At 46.4% G+C, this 17481-nt stretch overlaps 1 protein-coding gene across 2 annotated transcripts in view; it reads right to left on the bottom strand.

Annotated features, from left to right (window-relative positions):
* Positions 1-1457: 1457 nt before the first annotated feature.
* Positions 1458-17481, bottom strand: part of ATP7B (ATPase copper transporting beta) — a 164105-nt gene continuing 148081 nt past the window's right edge. For both annotated transcript variants that reach the window (XM_068267125.1, XM_068267124.1), the window contains 4 exons: positions 14550-14753; positions 10885-11002; positions 8983-9085; positions 1458-3165 (listed from right to left, as the gene is read on the bottom strand). In XM_068267125.1, the coding sequence (XP_068123226.1) occupies positions 2913-3165; positions 8983-9085; positions 10885-11002; positions 14550-14753 (678 nt within the window). In that variant the 3' untranslated portion in view covers positions 1458-2912. The remainder of the gene's footprint in view (positions 3166-8982; positions 9086-10884; positions 11003-14549; positions 14754-17481) is intronic.

Raw genomic sequence — 17481 nt, 5'->3', positions numbered from 1 at the left:
TACCGTTATTGGTAGTCCATGCGGCAATCGCAAGTCTTTGGCGTAAAGTCCCAGATGGAGATTGCCATGCCTTTGTGAGAAATAATCCAAGGGATTTTTGCCAGTGTCCAGCTGGCTGTCGGGATGTTATACGACAAAGCTTTTAGATGAAGGACCTCGGACCTTTGGACGGCTGGGCCCAGTGTCATTGGGGTTTTAATCCTCATTGTAGATGGGAGGGGTCATGACACGTACAAGGCCAGCCTTGTGCAATTTAAATAGGGGCAGTGCCCCATTAGACAGGGAGAGACTTTGGCCCAATTCCTGTTTTGCCCGCTTTCTCCGTGCCCATAGGTCACATCAAGGAACAGAATGCATATTCACAATCCGCATAATTTTATGAATCTTCTGATACTAAACATGAGGACCATGGGTGACAAATAACAGTTTTTTACTTCCACCCTTTGTAGTACTAGTTCTGGAACATTCAAATGGTTGAAAATCTCTCAGAACCAGTGTCACATGAAGTCCAACACACACTACAAAATTGAAGGACCTGGTATCTTTGTAACACCAGAAATATTACGAATATAGTAGTCTATGGATTATTAAGGGTTACGGTAGGGTCATCTGCTGTCTGAGCTGAGCCCGCTGGGAGATGCCTCCTTTGATCTCCCAGCTGAGGGAACCCTGCTGAGATCGGTTCCTAACAGTCTAGAGAAGGATGTTTTTTATGAGGTTTTGTCAAACCCATATCTGACTTCATAAGATGGATAAGCCTGTGAACTTCCCAGGGAGGCTTGGGAACAGCTTTCACACCTACCTGCAAGGTCCCATAATTGAAAGCCATCAGTGATTGCTGGCAGAGCCAGGGAGTAGGGAAAAAAAGTTGATTTAAAAAAAAATGACATTTTTTTTACTATTTGCAATGGAAGTTGCGTTTGTGACTGAAATGGCGCGCACACGGTTTTCTCGGGAATCATGTGAGCGTCACGGTGGTTTCCCCACGTTGCATTATGTTTGGCCCACTCTAGATCACCAGAGAAGCTATATTGGAGATGAAGTCATAAATCACCAGAGAAGCCATATGGGGGAGGGAGGGGGAAAGTACTAGACACCAGAGAACTATATATGGGAAGGAGGGAGCCACTAAACCCCAGGAATCTGTATAGAGGAGGGAGGACCACTAAATATGAGGGAACTATATAGGGGATAGAGGGGGGCTATTAGACACCAAGGAACTTTATAAGGGAGAGAGGTGGCCACTAGACGTTGAGGTTGGCCCGTGACTTCGTCCCAGAGCTAAATTTCGACCCACTTTGTAATTGAGTTTGACACCCCTGAGTCATAGAGGTAGGAAACTAGCCAGCCAAATAGGAAATGTGTGTACTCACCCTGAGTCCCATTTACCCTGTTCGCTAAAATAAATCTCTGTTCTATACTTGTCATGGCAGACATAATGGTGACACAAGAACAACTTCAAGATGAATGTTGTCTTTAATCTGAAAAGCTGAACATAACTGGAAAGGAGATAACCATATTAAAGGGGTTTTCTTAACAGAGTGAAAGAAATATGAACCTATATTCACAGTTTACCTAAAGAGGTATGAAACTAAAACATTTCGTCTTTGCTCTAAAAGATTATTTACAGCATAAAATCTACTACCACAAAAAAATTGTAGCAGAACAGCATTAAAACCGTTAAACACAGTTCTTTCTTCTTCAATGGAAAGCTTGCTACGGCATCTGAAGAGGTGATAACATTATCTTTTGTTTACATTCCTTTGTCTGCTACAATTAGTATACATTCCTAGCTGTGCTGAAAATGAACTCTCTCTGCTGTATAAGCAGAGAGCTGAGAAGTGATCACTAGATTTTAATATACAAATACAGCGGCTACGCAATAAAATGCAATGGCAGCTTTCAGAGCAGATAAACTGTACTTTGGGAACTTGTAATTTGTAAAATGACAATATTACTTGAGCACAAAAGCAAATATGGTAACTGTATGGATGATAAAAAAGTAGGAAAATACATTTTTATTGAATGCTATATCAAGAGTTTTATCGCAATTGAAAGTGAATCTGAGGCGGATGAAAACAAAAATTAGATACAAATAGTCCCCGACGTAGAAACACCTGACTTACAAACTGACCCACTCATCCACGCGTGCCTCCATGCTACTGAACAGGCACGGCTGTACTAGCACAGAAACAGTATGACCACGCTTCTGCATGAAGGGGAGCACAGCCACAAATTAAAAAAGGGCCTGGGCAGAGGCTGTGGTCTCAACAAGGACATGGGAAACCTCTGGAGGATTCAGTCTTCCCCCGTCATAGGTAAGTATAATCATTTTGGTTTTTTTTGCTTACTGATCTGTAACGGCTGCTCTATGTGGTAAAAAAAAAGATTTTTAACTTGCTGTCCCCTGGCATGTCTGCAGTGCAAGACAGCTTGTTCTTTTACACCAGGACTTAATTAGAGCTGCCCCCATTCTGTGGAGCTCTTTCTCTTGGCCTACCAGGCTTGCCCCTCCTTCAGCGCCTTCAGACAGACCCTCAAAACTCTCCTATTCAAGAAGCCCTATCCCACTTTGTGGATGCCCTAACTCTCCCGGCCGAGAACCTCTCAATGCAGCCCCCCTCCTATTGTGTCACCACCCCCTCCCTTTAGACTGTAAGCCTTTGGCAGGGCCCTCCTTGTGTATCATACCTGACTCGTGCTCATAGAATAACATGAACTTGAATTTCGTGGACTAATACTCCAGTGTATGATCTGGCGTTATGAGTCTTACTGCTTGCTCCTTGTATTGTGTTGTCTGTCACCCCTATCATCACTGTCTGTAACCTTATTTATTGCCCAGAGCTGCGTAATATGTTTGCGCTATATAAATCCAATAAATAACAATAATCCACCACATGGCTGTCATTGTTTCACATGTACTGGTCCTCATCAGTGTCATTGAGCAGAAGAGAGCATTTATCTTGTTTCTCTCCTGTGACAGAGTTCTGTCGGGACAGCTTGCTTGTTGACAGTTGGCTGATGTAGCTGATCTGGTCCCAGCTTATAGGAATATTCCTTCTCCTGTCATCCATCCCAATGTGGACACTGATCTGTGATGGGGTGAGTGGCTTCATGTGGCCATGGGCCTGGGCCTCATATCGGTCTGAGTCTGGCTTGTTGTAGCTGAGGGAAAGACACAGAGGAGATGCGTTAGTGGCAAGGCTAGGATGACATGAGAAGTGCTGTATAACTGGTGTTAGCCATGTAAAATATCAGAGGATGAATGCAAATAATGCTGCAATCACTACACTGAGGCTGCATTTCCACTTGTGCAGTGCGAATCGCCGCAGGAAAAATTTTGCATGCGGGTTTATGCGAATTTTATGCGAATTCGCATGGATGACGATGTATACGAATTTAAACATGGCAGTGCTGGTGTGTTTTCCCATTGTTTCAATGCATACATTGTATGCGATTCGCATAGCGGTATGCAGTGGCGTCCCTACCATAGTGCGCAGGGGGGCGGGGCGCACCGGGTGTCAGACACCCAGGGGGGTGTCACAACGACCCCCCACAGCAGCACAGCAGGAGGGAGAAGCAGGGCTAGAAGGAGGGGCAGTGGGGGCAGCGGTGGGGAGGGGGGAAATATCCCCCCCCCTCCCTCACCTGGGACCCCTCCTTCTGCCTCTCTCCCCCTCCAGAATAGCGGCGACAAGTGCGGGGCGGCCGGAGGCGTATGAACAATTACTCACCTGATTTCCGCGTTCCAAGCGTGGAGTGCAGCGTCATGACGTCACAGGTCTCTGTCTTCAATGCCGCCCACTGTGCTTCCTGATTAGTGGAAGCACAGTGGGCGGCATTGGAGGCGGAGACCTGTAACGTCATGACGCTGTGAACGCGGAGATTAGGTGAGTAATTGTCTATACGCCTCCGGCCGCCCCGCACTTTGTCGCAGCTATTCTGGAGGGGGAGAGAGAGGCAGAAGGAGGGGTCCCAGGTGAGGGAGGGGGGGGGGATATTTCCCCCCTCCCCACCGCTGCCCCCACTGCCCCTTCTTCTAGCGTTGCTTCTCCCCCTCCTGGGCATCTTTACTGGGGGGGGGGAACTGTACTAGCTATACTGGGGGCAGCTATACTGGGGGAAACTATACCAGCTATACTGGGGGCAACTATACCAGCTATACTGGGGGCAGCTATACTAGGGGCAACTAAACTAGCTATACTGGGGGCAACTATACCAGCTATACTGGGGGCAACTAAACTAGCTATACTGAGGGCAACTATACCAGCTATACTGGGGGCAGCTATACTGGGGGCAGCTATACTAGGGGCAACTAAACTAGCTATACTGGGGGCAACTATACCAGCTATACTGGGGGCAACTATACTGGGGGCAACTAAACTAGCTATACTGGGGGCAACTATACCAGCTATACTGGGGACAACTATACCAGCTATACTGGGGGCAACTATACCAGCTATACTGGGGGCAACTATACCAGCTATACTGGGGGCTAGCTGGGGGCAACTATACTAGCTTATACTAGGGGCAACTATACCAGCTATACTGGGGGCAACTAAACTAGCTATACTGGGGGCAGGTATACTAGCTATACTGGGGGCAGCTATACTGGGGGCAGGTATACTAGCTATACTGGGGGCAGCTATACTGGGGGCAACTAAACTAGCTATACTGGGGGGGCAACTAAACTAGCTATACTGGGGGACAACTATACTAGCTATACTGGGGGCAACTAAACTAGCTATACTGGGGGCAACTATACCAGCTATACTGGGGGCAACTATACCATCTATACTGGGGGCAACTATACCAGCTATACTGGGGGCAACTATACCAGCTATACTGGGGGCAACTATACCAGCTATACTGGGGGCAACTATACTAGCTATACTGGGGGCAACTATACCAGCTATACTGGGGGCAACTAAACTAGCTATACTGGGGGCAACTAAACTAGCTATACTGGGGGCAGGTATACTAGCTATACTGGGGGCAGCTATACTGGGGGCAGGTATACTAGCTATACTGGGGGCAGCTATACTGGGGGCAACTAAACTAGCTATACTGGGGGCAACTAAACTAGCTATACTGGGGGGCAACTAAACTAGCTATACTGGGGGGCAACTAAACTAGCTATACTGAGGGCAGGTATACTAGCTATACTGGGGGCAGCTATACTGGGGGCAACTAAACTAGCTATACTGGGGCAACTAAACCAGCTATACTGGGGCAACTAAACCAGCTATACTGGGGGCAACTATACTAGCTATACTGGGGGCAACTAGCTTCACTGGGGGCAACTATACTAGCTTCACTGGGGGCAACTATACTGGGGGAAACTACTAGCTATACTGGGGCAACTATACTAGCTAATACTTTAAATTACAGTTAGCTCCGCCCTCATCCGGTCATGACCACGCCCATTTTTTGCCGCGAAGCACGCCGCAGGTTGTGGCCACGCCCATTTTTTAAGGGGGGGGGTGTCTTTTAATACCCAGCACCGGGTGCCAAATGCCCTAGGTACGCCACTGGCGGTATGCAGCATGCAAATTCTGATGGCTCTGCCATGCGAATTTTTTCTGCACAGAAAACCGCAAAGGAATCCTGACAAGTGGAAACAGTCCCATTCACTTGTATTGCTATGCGAATTTGCATGCGAAAAACGCATGCGAATTCACGCTAGTGGAAATGGGCCCTAAAGAAGCACTAGGGTGGATACGTGACTGGGCCCTAGACTCATATCACCATTGCTTTCTCTCCACCTCTGTTTTACAGGCAATCCCGTTACTGACTTATGTATAGTGCATCTCTAAGATAACTAACACCTTTATAAACCACGCCTCCCTTGAGAAAGCTGGCCGCTTCCCAGTGAAACATGTCGGGTCTCCCGGCGTGGTGATCCGGAGGTTGCCACTCGCCCTCTCCTCCCCCTGCTGCGGGCGGCACGCTGTTTTGCAGCAACTGCACTCTGCCTCATTTTTGCATGGTCCACCGACCACCTGGACGGAACTTACTTTGACACATTTCATTGTGTCTATACACTGAACTTTGGGGGTCCACTCGGTTGGTAGCCTCCCATGGCTGGATTTCATGCATATGAACAAACATACACAGGAACCATCAATACAGCTACATCTTGAGTAACAAGCATTCTACTTGAGTCCGACTTCCGGGTCTCTGATGCATAGCACACAGATCTTACAACATTAATTCTGCTTTGCTGTGGGCCGCTACATGAACTCTTTGCTGCATGTTGCTTTGCATTATTTGCCTCGCTGTGAGCTGCTGCATGAACTTGCCATGTGCTGTGATGGCTTCCTGCTGTTCTACATAGAGTGTCTGTGAATTATGCTGCACGCTGGCCTGCATCTGATATCTGTGAACCTGCTTCTGTGCTATCTGCATGCACTAGTTTATCACTCTTTGCTGTGATTCAACAAAGTTATCATATCTATGGACATAGTTTGTATTGTATGAATCCTGCTTCAGTTTATCCTGCTGGACATCTCCGTATTTCTAAGGCTGCTGGACTAAGCCATTTGTCATCTGCTGTGCAAGATACAGTCCTTTTGGTGTCACGACTGTCACATAAGATTAGTTCTTTGCACTCAGTGTTATTTAGCCTGTGAATAAGTGGGGTGTACGCATGACGGCGTCTAGGGGGGAGCTGGGTGGCCACCTGGCAATTCTCTTTTTTACCTATGTATGTTTGTTAGTGTTTGTATGTTTTTTTGAATAATAAAAAGGTTTTTTTGATACTTTTATAAAAACCATTGTGGTCGGTTTGACTCAAATTCCCTCAATCCCTTATCCTTATATTTTTTGTAACACCTTTATAAGTCTGAGTGCTTCAATTGAGTATGCTTTTATTGTTTTTCACACTTGTAACCATATGATGTGGCTGACTTTCATAAACCATTACACAACATGCTCGTAAGGATGGAGGCGCTCAAGTGTAAAAATATATATAAACGTCTAATAGTTAAAATAACAATGACAGGTTATCTCTTACCTCTCCTGACAACAAAAACACCAGTAGTACAAGAAAAGTATTTATTCAAAGAACAAAATAGACAACGAGTTTTACAGATACTTGCTCGCTTTCTCAGGTCAATACACAGTGCCTTGCAGCAAGGTGAACAGGATATGGGTGCCTCTGATCCTATTCACTGTGTATTGACCCGAGGAAGCAGGCTGGTACCCAGGAAACGTATTGTCTGTTTTGTGTTTTGAATATATACTTTTCCAGTACTACTGGTGTTTTTGTGTTTAGGAGAGGTAAGAGATTACCTCTCATTCGTATTTTCATAATCCAGATCCAGTATCCAGTATCCAGATACCTTTGGCGGTAATAGTTTTTTATTCCCTAAAAACTCCAATATTACAACTTCCCATTTATTAACGATGCTACACCATTGGGCTCCTGGTCTCTCTGTTTACCCAGGTATTCTTGAGCATAAGGTCACTACAATCAGAATCAGAATCAGAATCGCTTTTATTTCGCCAAGCACGACTGGGTTGTGCCCGGAATTGGGCTTGGCACGACAGATGCAGAGCGTATACATAGAAACATAAAAAACATCAGGGCATAGAACATAATAGACAACATTTCATTGCACAAACATAACCATAGCCACATAAACATAACCATAGCCACATAAACATAACCATCAACCACAATTTCCCTCACTTCATCACCTAACATAACCATAAACCACTGTTTTCCCTAACCGGGTGAGTTACATGCCTAAAGTCCGCATGGAGGAGCAGGGCAGCCTAAGGGGGGAGAGCATGAGCAGAGTTAATCGCGTTCAGCAGATTTACCGCTGAGGGGAAGAAGCTGTTTTTGTGTCTCGTGGTCTTTGTAGCGATGGACCGATATCTCCGATACCTCCGCCCCACGGGGAGTTGACTGAAAAACTGGTGGCCAGGGTGGGAGGGATCGTTTGCAATCTTCAGTGCTCTGGTGCGTAGTCTGGCCCTATAGAGGGAGTCCAGGGCAGGAAGTTGGTTCCCGATGATCCTTTCCGCTGACCTGATGACCCTCTGTATCACCGAACACAACCTGCCACAGTATACGTTAAGGGCCTGTTCATACTTGCTGCGTTTGTAGCACGCGTATAAATTCAAAGAAACGCAAGTTGAAAAACGCATGCGTTTTTCTTGCGTTTGAATGCGTTTTCTATTGCGTTTTGCACAAACACGTGACCCAGGGGAAAAAAAAGAATTATGGGAACCGCAGAGGAAAACGGACGCTAAAAACGCAATAGTACGCGTTTTTGATACGCGTCCATAGACTTTCATTGCGTCCGTTTCTATGCGTATCGCACAGAACTGCGTGCAGCAATGCGGATGAGAAACGTATGCGTCTCATACGCATACATGTGAACTAGCCCATTCAAAAGCATTAGGAGCCGTTTCTATGCGTTTTTGGTACCAGTACGCGTTCCCTGAAAACGGCTAGGAACGCATATAGTGTGAACAGGCCCTAACATATTAGTCTCGGAATCAGCCTGATAAGTTTTAAAAATGTGGACAGTGTGGGTAGATGCATCTGAAATGACTATTCTGAATCTCGATATAAACATTGCTATTCAAGACTTGCAAATGTAATTACATTAATCTGTATAGATGCCTATATTTTTGCGGTTTATGCTGAACTGTCTGTGATACTTGTTATTTCGCTTTTAATGGACACTTATGAGTTCTCGATTATCTGGCTGAATTCTACGTACTGATGTTGCCCTCTACGGTGTGTGTTTGTATCTGGATTACTGTTCTTTTGTTTCTTGGTGACGCATTGTTTAGCATCCTTTGTTTATTATAAACAAAAATAATAATAAACCTTCTCTAAAAGTTTTGCAGCCTGTAATAACTAATGCACCCAATGCTGTAAATGAATTAGTCCTAACTGCAAGGGAATGTGACGTTAGTAGGAGAGTCAATATATAATGGAACAAATTCCAGCCAACAACTCACCACTTCAGTTGTAGGGATGATAAAACCACAGAAACAGAGGAGGCTGCCATTGCTGCTGATCCCATCCATGGCTGTAACACCAGCCCAAGAGGCAGGAAGACACCTTGTAATGAGATGGAAAAATGAGAAAGACTATAAGAAACATCAATGCCTCCAGCAATAGCACACAAGAATACTTGGATGTACTGTAAAGGTATGTGCAGATTATAATAGCGCAGCATATAAAGCATACACAAGAACATATCAAGTACTTCATATAGGAATATAAATTGGAACCTATCAAAACTTATTTTAGTGAGGAACAGAATAGAGAACTTCTGACATGCTTCTATTTATTTCTACTGCTTAAAGGAATTCCCTTTACTTCCTTTGTCACCACCATCTGTTAGTAATGGGATTAATACAGCTTGAAAACAAACCAATTGGAAATCTAGCTTGGTGGGATTTCATTGGTGCATTTTTAAGCTGCATGAATTGGCATGCGAAATTTGGAGAATCTTGTATCAACTCAGAATCATTTGCATCTCATTGACCAACCTATGCTGGGAACTCGTTACGTTTTTTCATTAGATAGATGCGTTTGATTGATAAATTCCGTCATGTCCGATATTCCTCTCGATCGTTTTACCGCTCAATTCCTCATAGAAGTGAATGGGAAAAGATAAGACAAACGAGTGGAAGATAAGAGAATCCAGTGGAAAAATTGTGGAAAAATTGATCGAGTGGAGAATCGAACGGGAAAGACGTATTGTGTGTTCCCAGCATAAGTTACCACTTACTGGACTTTTCTCTCTCTCGCGCGGCAGCCGGGTGCATCACTCACCTGACCCAAGGGTGTCCGTGGCGATTAGCTGCTTTTCCTCTCTTCTTCACTCCTTCCCCCCAGTGCCGGCACTTCCTAGTCACGTCATTACGCACGCGACCGGCACTAGGTGGGAGGAGTAAGAGAGGAGAAGCCGCTAATCGCCTTGGGCACCCTCATGTCAGGTGAGTGATACAAGCGGCTGTTGCAGCTACTTAAAACAAACACGGGGAGTGGAGCAGGACACCAAGGGGACATGATGGAGGACACAGAGGATGACACCAAGGGGACAGGAAAAAGTCCCCTTGGTGTCCCTGCACCACAGACACACCAGGTTTGGTATATTTTTTTACCTCTGTTTTTTTTCCCCCTAAACCTAGGTGCATCTTGTAGACCGAAACATATGTTTTATACATATGTTACGGCCAGAACCCGAAGTTTGGCCACTTCTAGTTCTGACCGGCTAATGTGCGAAGTGGTCGCTGCGCTGCGGCCAATGTGAGAAATGGAATGATTTATGTAACATTAATGTATCTGCTGGCCCCAGCGCAGCGGCCAAATGTATTGCAACTTAGTTAATTTAACGAAATTAAGCAGGCGGCAATGTAACAGAAGAAGCCGCCGGCTTTTGCTCTGCCTCTCTCTCCTCCCCCCCCCCCCCCCCCGCCTCTCTCTCCTTCTCTTATTATGGGCAGCACTCGTGTCCCCCTCCAGAGTCGTTCGTCGTGCCAGGGAATCCTGCCGTTCCTGCAGAGCGGGTGCTGGCAGAAGCGATGTCTGCAGCCTCCCCGCTCTGCTTTCCTGGCGCCACGAACAACTCTGGAGGGGACACGCGTGCTGCCCATAATAAGGGAAGGTGAGAGAGGCGGGGGAGGAGAGAGAGGCAGAGCAAAAGCATTAATGTTACATGAATCATTCCATTTCTCACATTGGCCGCAGCGCAGCGGCCACTTCGCACATTGGCCGGCCAGAACCCGAAGTGGCCGGCCAGAACTAGAAGTGGCCAAACTTCGGGTTCTGGACGTAACATATATATATAGTATACATTATATCTGGGCTGTATCTATGCAAATAGCCATTACTTATGATATCACTTGTACCTGCTGCAATGGGAATGCCAAGGAGATTGTATATCAGTGCAAATATGAAGTTAATCCTTATCCTCATCACTGTCCTCTTTGACAAGTGAATACTGGCAACCACGTCTAACAAATCATTCTGCAAAACAGAATAAGCACAAAGGAGTTATCACAATGGAAATGTAAAGAAAAACACATTTTAGTTTTGTACTGGATGGTATCAGGGAAACATAAAGAAGTTAGATTACAGATTTTTATTGGTTAACAGAGTATATTACTATTGCAAGCTTGCATAAAAGCTCAGGGCCTTTCATACTCCAGGCCTGATGAAGAGACCTCAGTGGGTTTGAAAGCGTGTAATTCTAATCTTCTCAGTTGGCCAATAAAAGATATTATTCAAAGTAATATCTCTCACTCGGGCAATTGCTACTTAATAAAATTCCTTTATTAATCCAATATAATACACATAGCAAAACTCGAGTGAAGAATTCAGAGCATAAAAGTCCAGTTTGGATTTTGTAAACCATGTGTACAATGATACTGCAATAATAAGGCCGGTTTTGCACTTGAGGCCGGTTTCACACTGCATATTGGTGGTGCGGCAGGCGCACCGGCAGAAACAGGTCTTCAGGGAATACCGTGTTACGATGCGGTATCCCCCATCTGGCATCGGTCAAGCAGGAAGTGACGCTCACTTCCTGTTCGGCAATCGATGACGTGCACTGAAGCATATTTGTAAAATACGCTTCCATGCATGTGCGACGCAGATAATTGCGGCAGGTTTTTTAAAAGTCCACGCATTACCGTAGACTTACAAGACTTCCGGACCAACACAGATTGCCGCAGGAGCCGCACGGTAACATAGGTATTGAAGGGCGTTAAGTAGGGAACTTCTGGCACGGAGTACTGCAATGTGGGGGGTATGAACTCTACCATAGATTTTCATTAGGCTGTGGTAGCCACACTGCCCCGCCACAATGTGAAAGGGCCCTGAGGATCGCACTGCGTCTTCCCCCCTCACAACGCAAAACAAATCCAGAGATTCAAATGCCACCCCCCCCCCCCCCCCCGCATGCTGGACAGGAAGTACGTCACTGGTATTCCCGGCTTCCCTGTTATATTTACGTAGTTCCACACATGCACAACTCCAACAGATTTTCAGTTTTTGCATTGCGCATTGGCTTCAATGCATTCAATTGACACTGCGTCCCAGCGGAAGTTGCACAGTAATTCACTGTTGACTTTGCAGCGGGTCGGCGGTGAATCGGATACTTCCAGCACAGATAGTGTACCGGGCCCCATACACTTTATTTGCTGTTGCGTTACCCTGCGTGCAGGAAGGTTAATGCAACGCAAAAAAAGTGTTTACGTGTAAAAGGGGCCTAAAGGAATTGTGTTGAAGAACAATTCCCCCAGTGCGAGCTCAGTTTAACTACTTAACTCAGACTGGATGTACATACGCGTGCAGTTTGTGTCTCTGTAACACAATTAGGACATATGAGTATGCCCCGTCAAACACGGCAGAACTTACACATCGGGTTTAATGAACAGGAACATGTGTTTCTTTGGGGCCCCGGGGCAGAAAACAACAAGAGGACTCCCCTACATGACACAAGCCACCCCCCCCCCCCCCCAATCCTCTCACTGATTCAGGAGTTTGGATTTTATCACGTGTGTTTTTAAAGTACCCCTGACCTCTCTATTAAATAGCATACTATTCATGTTTTTTTATTAGCTGTGCTGTTGCTGTGGCATAAATCACAGCACTTTCCTCCTGCTTTAGCCCCCCTAGACCCCCCCCCCCCCCCCGGTCTGTACAGCCAAAGTATTTGACTGGAGCAGAACGTCGATGATGGGCGGGGAGGAAGTGTCAGTACTTCCTCCTCTCTGCCCATCATCAGGAACACCCCCTCTACTCACTGCTATTAGTTCCTATCTGCACGGCGAAGTAATTTAGCTCAGAACGACAAAGATGTCACACTGCGCAGCTCCCCAGTGCGCTGTGCACATAGGAACTAATAGCGGCGAGTGGAGGGGGGTGTTCCTTAAGACGGGCAGAGAGGAGGAAATACTGACACTTCCTCCCTGCCCATCATCCAGCTCTGCTCCACGGCTGAGCAGAATGATGGACAGGGAGCGCTAAAGTGGGAGGAAAGTGCCATGACTCTTATGTCACACCACAGCTAATAAAAAAACCCAAAACATTAAAATCATTTTATTTATAAACAAGGTCAGCCGTTCTTTAACCTTTTGATATTTTGGTACTTGTGTGGCTGCAGCCTGAATAAATTATGCAGTAAGCACATTGAGACATTGCTTCTATACAGATTTTAAGTACCTAGGTTGTTTGCAAATATTCTCCCATGTAGGCGAGTTGTGTACGCACTCATACCGAGTGGCTCTCCTTCCATATTATAGCGTAGTGTTATATATTCCCAGTGCTGGCCAGGCAAAGTGGTCCCAACATAATAGCAGCAGAGGCTGGCGGCTGTCTTTTCTCCTCCCGCCCCCCCATTGCATATACTATTTGCATCCAGGCAGCAGAGCACATCAGAGCAAAATATCACCTACGCTCATTCCATCCTCCCGCTATCCCCAGCTACAGCACGGAGTCTCTTCTTTCCTTGCAGGCATGTACACATTGACGTGACGTAACATGCCTGCATCAAAGGGAGAGCACCTCTGTGGCTGTCCAGGGAACAATGGCCATGAGTTGCCGGTTCAAGAGGCAGTATCAACTGCAGGATGAATCCAGCTAATGTATGTTTCCCTGCCTGCCTGCACTCCCCTGCCTACCGTCTAGTGCCCAGTCCATCTCCCATGACGCAACTCCATACCTGCCACGGCTACAACAAAGAAGGTTGATGGGGACACTTCAAACTCTGGGGCCCTGGGGCAAATGCCCCCTTTGCCTGCATTATAGCGTAGACCCTGAGCACAGGCAGCGCACATTGGTATCCTAAAGAGTATGGTAGATCTTGTCTGTCCACCTGTAAATCATTAAAATAATTAGAGGGAACCCAAGATGAGAGGGATATGGAGGCTGACATGTTTGTTTCCTTTTAAACCATGCACATTGCCTGGCTGTCCTGCTGATCCTCAGCCTCTAATACTTTAAGGCCACGTTCACATTATCAAACACGGATGGCTGTGCGATCGGAACGCACGCTATCTGCGTTTGCATGCGACGCGTGGCTGATCCCATTCACTATACTAAATGTTTCAGCCACGCGTTTTGTTAAAAAGTGCGCAGCATGCGTTCGCAGACTGCACTGGTCCGGAATGCATGCAGTGTGAACATCAGTCCATGCACTTCTGATGTTGCTCGTTTCAGCCTCCCACACGCATTGCCGAAACACGGACGGCAACGTGTGCAATGTGAACGGAGCCTGAGCCATGGACCCTGAACAAGCATGCAGAGGTCTATGACAAATAATACAAGATAAGCTGCATGTTTGTTTCAGGTGTGTGCTTCAGACACTACTAATGCCAGAAAAATCAGCAGGACAGGCAGGCAATTGGTATTGTTGAAAAGGGAATAAATATGGCAGCTTCCAAAGGTCTCACACCTCGGGTTCCTTTTAAACATGAAACCTGAATTTCTCTTCATACTTTATGCTCGTATTGGGGTTCTCTCCTGACATCTGTGCAACTGGATAAGAGTAAAGAATGAAACAAGGACATACTCTGATAAGAACAATGTCTGCGGCTTCAATGGCCACGTCGGTTCCAGTTCCAATGGCGATGCCAATATCCGCTCTGGCCAATGCTGGGGAGTCATTGACGCCATCACCAACCATGGCCACTCGTTTCCCCTCGTTCTGTAGTTCCTGGACCTTGGCCACCTTGTGTGATGGGAGCACTTCTGCAAACACCTTGCTGATCCCAACCTGCCATAAACCACAGAATACAAATATTATATTAAAAAACAACAACAACATGTTGTAAACACTTAGCAGATGGGGTGGTACAGTGACTATGGGTGTATATTTCCAGATACCACTCTAACCACAACTTCAGATCTGTACATGACCTTCTTCTGTCCTCTAGAATCACCTCCTTACATTCATGTGTACAAGACTTCTCATGTTTCTCACTCCTCTAGAATCTCCTTCCAAAACACAGCTGTCACTCTCCTACCTTTGAAATCTAGACATTTCACACTGTAACTTGGCGGCAGCGTTGTGGCGAGCCTGTCAAAAACAGGCCTTCAGGGAATACCACGTTACTACGCGGTATTCCCTTTTAGACATCCAGCCAAACAGGAAGTGACGCGCGCTTGCTTTCACTTCCTGTTTTTGGAACGCAGAAGCGTATTGTTAAATATATGCTTCCGCGCATGCAAAGCACCACTGTCGCCAACTTTTTTGTAAACAATGCGTCGCCAGATACTTACATGACTTCCAGTCTGATGCAGATCCGCGCGGTAATGTAGTTTTGGAAGCACGTCAGACTCAGCACTTCCGGTGCACCGCGAGGCAGGTGAAGTGACTTTCGCCACAGACTTAAACTGCCCTGCGGTGGGAGTGGGTCAATTTGCTGCACCGCACTGCCACAGTGTGAAAGGGCCCTTAAAGAGACTCTGAACTTGAAGTCATAAAATTCAGCTTTTTATTGCAAAAATGTCTTTAACATTATAGCCCTAACTAAAACGCTGCATCCCCATGGCTGAAATCTAACTAAATCCCCCCTAACTCCACCCTCCCTCTCCCCCGCAAAATCCACGACTTTCTTGGTCGTTTATTTTTGCTGCTGAAGGAGGCAGAGCTTTCAGCCGCAGCTCTGCCTCCTTACGCGTCAATCTGCGCGTATCTCCGCCTCTCCCCCGCCCCTCTCACTGAAGGAAGACTGAGAGAGGCGGGCGGAGGCGGCGATCCGGCGCTGACAAGACGTGTGGAGAGGCAGAGCTGTAGCTGAGAGCTCTGCATCTCATGAAAGCGCTGCCCAGATTGCCCCCCGGGGAGTTTGGGGGGATTTAGTTAGATTACAGCTGCGGGGATGCAGCGTTTTAGTTAGGGCTATAATGTTAAAGACATTTTTGCAATAAAAAGCTGAATTTTATGAGACTTCAGAGTCTCTTTAAGTGCTTCTCCCTCAAAACTCACTTTCTCCAACAAGCATAAGCTCTAACTTAGACGTTTCCACCTCTGGACAAGTTGTACTTACTAAATATAACTGAAAACATACTGTCTCTAGCTATACTGTAAATATTGAATACTACCCCACCTCTTGTTTTCTCCCCATTCCCTTAGCTTGTAAGCTTGCAAGGGCAAGACTCTCCCCCCCCCTTTTTTTGTCTTGGAATTTTCCATTCATTTGTTCATCATGTTACAACTGTCACTGTAATTACTATGTCTACCAATTCTGAGATGCCAACATTTTTACCACTGGCAAGGTGTAGTACTGTAGAATGTTTCATTTTTTTTTTCTTGTGGTGTGAGCAGGTACATTATCTCCTAGCGTACTCTGGGGCAGAAAGCTGTTTGGCACCATAGCCTAGGCTTAAAGGGATACTGACGTCAGAGTTCAAAATGCAGTTTTACTTACCTGGGGCTTCTACCGGCCCCCTGCAGTCAGCCTGTGCCCAAGCCGGGGCTCAGTTTAGATTTCGTTGACTCCGCTGGGAGCTTCCTGCACAGACGCTGTACGAGAAAATCTCTACTGCGCTGGACGCTCCAGGTGCTGGGAGCACGAATTAAGATGCACGTGGCCCAGTCCGCACAGGCGCAGTGGCCTGTTGTTGTGGAAGTCGAAAATGAGCAGTGGCGGGGGACCGTAGAATCCTAGAGTAGCGCCGCGGGCAAAGGCTAACTGCTGGGGACCAGTAGAAGCCCTAGGTAAGTAGAACTGCATTTTGTAGTGTGACTTAGGTGTCCCTTTAACATCACTGGAAGGGCTGGGTTACATACCAATATATTGCAATATATAAAAATAAGGATAGATTCTGATGCTGAAAACAGGATACTTAACAGGTACCCGAGGCGAGGGAAGGTAAAAATAAAATTAGATTCTTACCTAAGAAGAGGGAAGTCTCTAGATCCTGAGGATCCAACATCCTCCTGGCCCCCACAGTTGCCGCACTTGGGCCCCTGGAACTTATCCAACAAGAGCTTGTCAGATATGCTTTGTGGTCACACTCCTTTTCATGCATTACCGGGGCTGTACTGCGCCGGCACCAGTAAGACCGCGCCTGTGCAGTAAGCCAGAGTTGCTTGTTGACTACTGGGCAGGCGCGGCCATACTCGCGCAGGTGCAGCACAACTTACCTCATGCATGAAGAGCAGTGCTGTCAGGATCTTCAAAAGGTTCCTGGGCAGCGGCGGTGGTCCCAGGAACACGTGAGAAGCCCCTGCTAGATCCAGGAGCTGTCCTCTTTTTAGGTAAGTTAGTATCTAAATTTTTCCTTTAGGTTCGCCTTGAGTTCCTTAAGATATGCTGACATCCCCAAAACTGATCCTAATATCTGACTAAGAGACATTAGATTGAGAGCCCTAGTTATGTGAAGTGTGTGATCTCCTCTGCTGTTGAACATCTGTCACGCTATACAAAAGTGTGACTAATTTGAAATTGTTCAGTACTGTAATATGGTTTGTGTTATCATTGCACCCTGTCTCCTGA

The sequence above is a fragment of the Hyperolius riggenbachi genome, chromosome 2, assembly GCF_040937935.1.
Source record: "Hyperolius riggenbachi isolate aHypRig1 chromosome 2, aHypRig1.pri, whole genome shotgun sequence".
Lineage (NCBI taxonomy): Eukaryota > Metazoa > Chordata > Amphibia > Anura > Hyperoliidae > Hyperolius > Hyperolius riggenbachi.
Note: the sequence above shows the minus strand (reverse complement) of the source record. Positions and strands in the feature narration are given on the sequence as shown.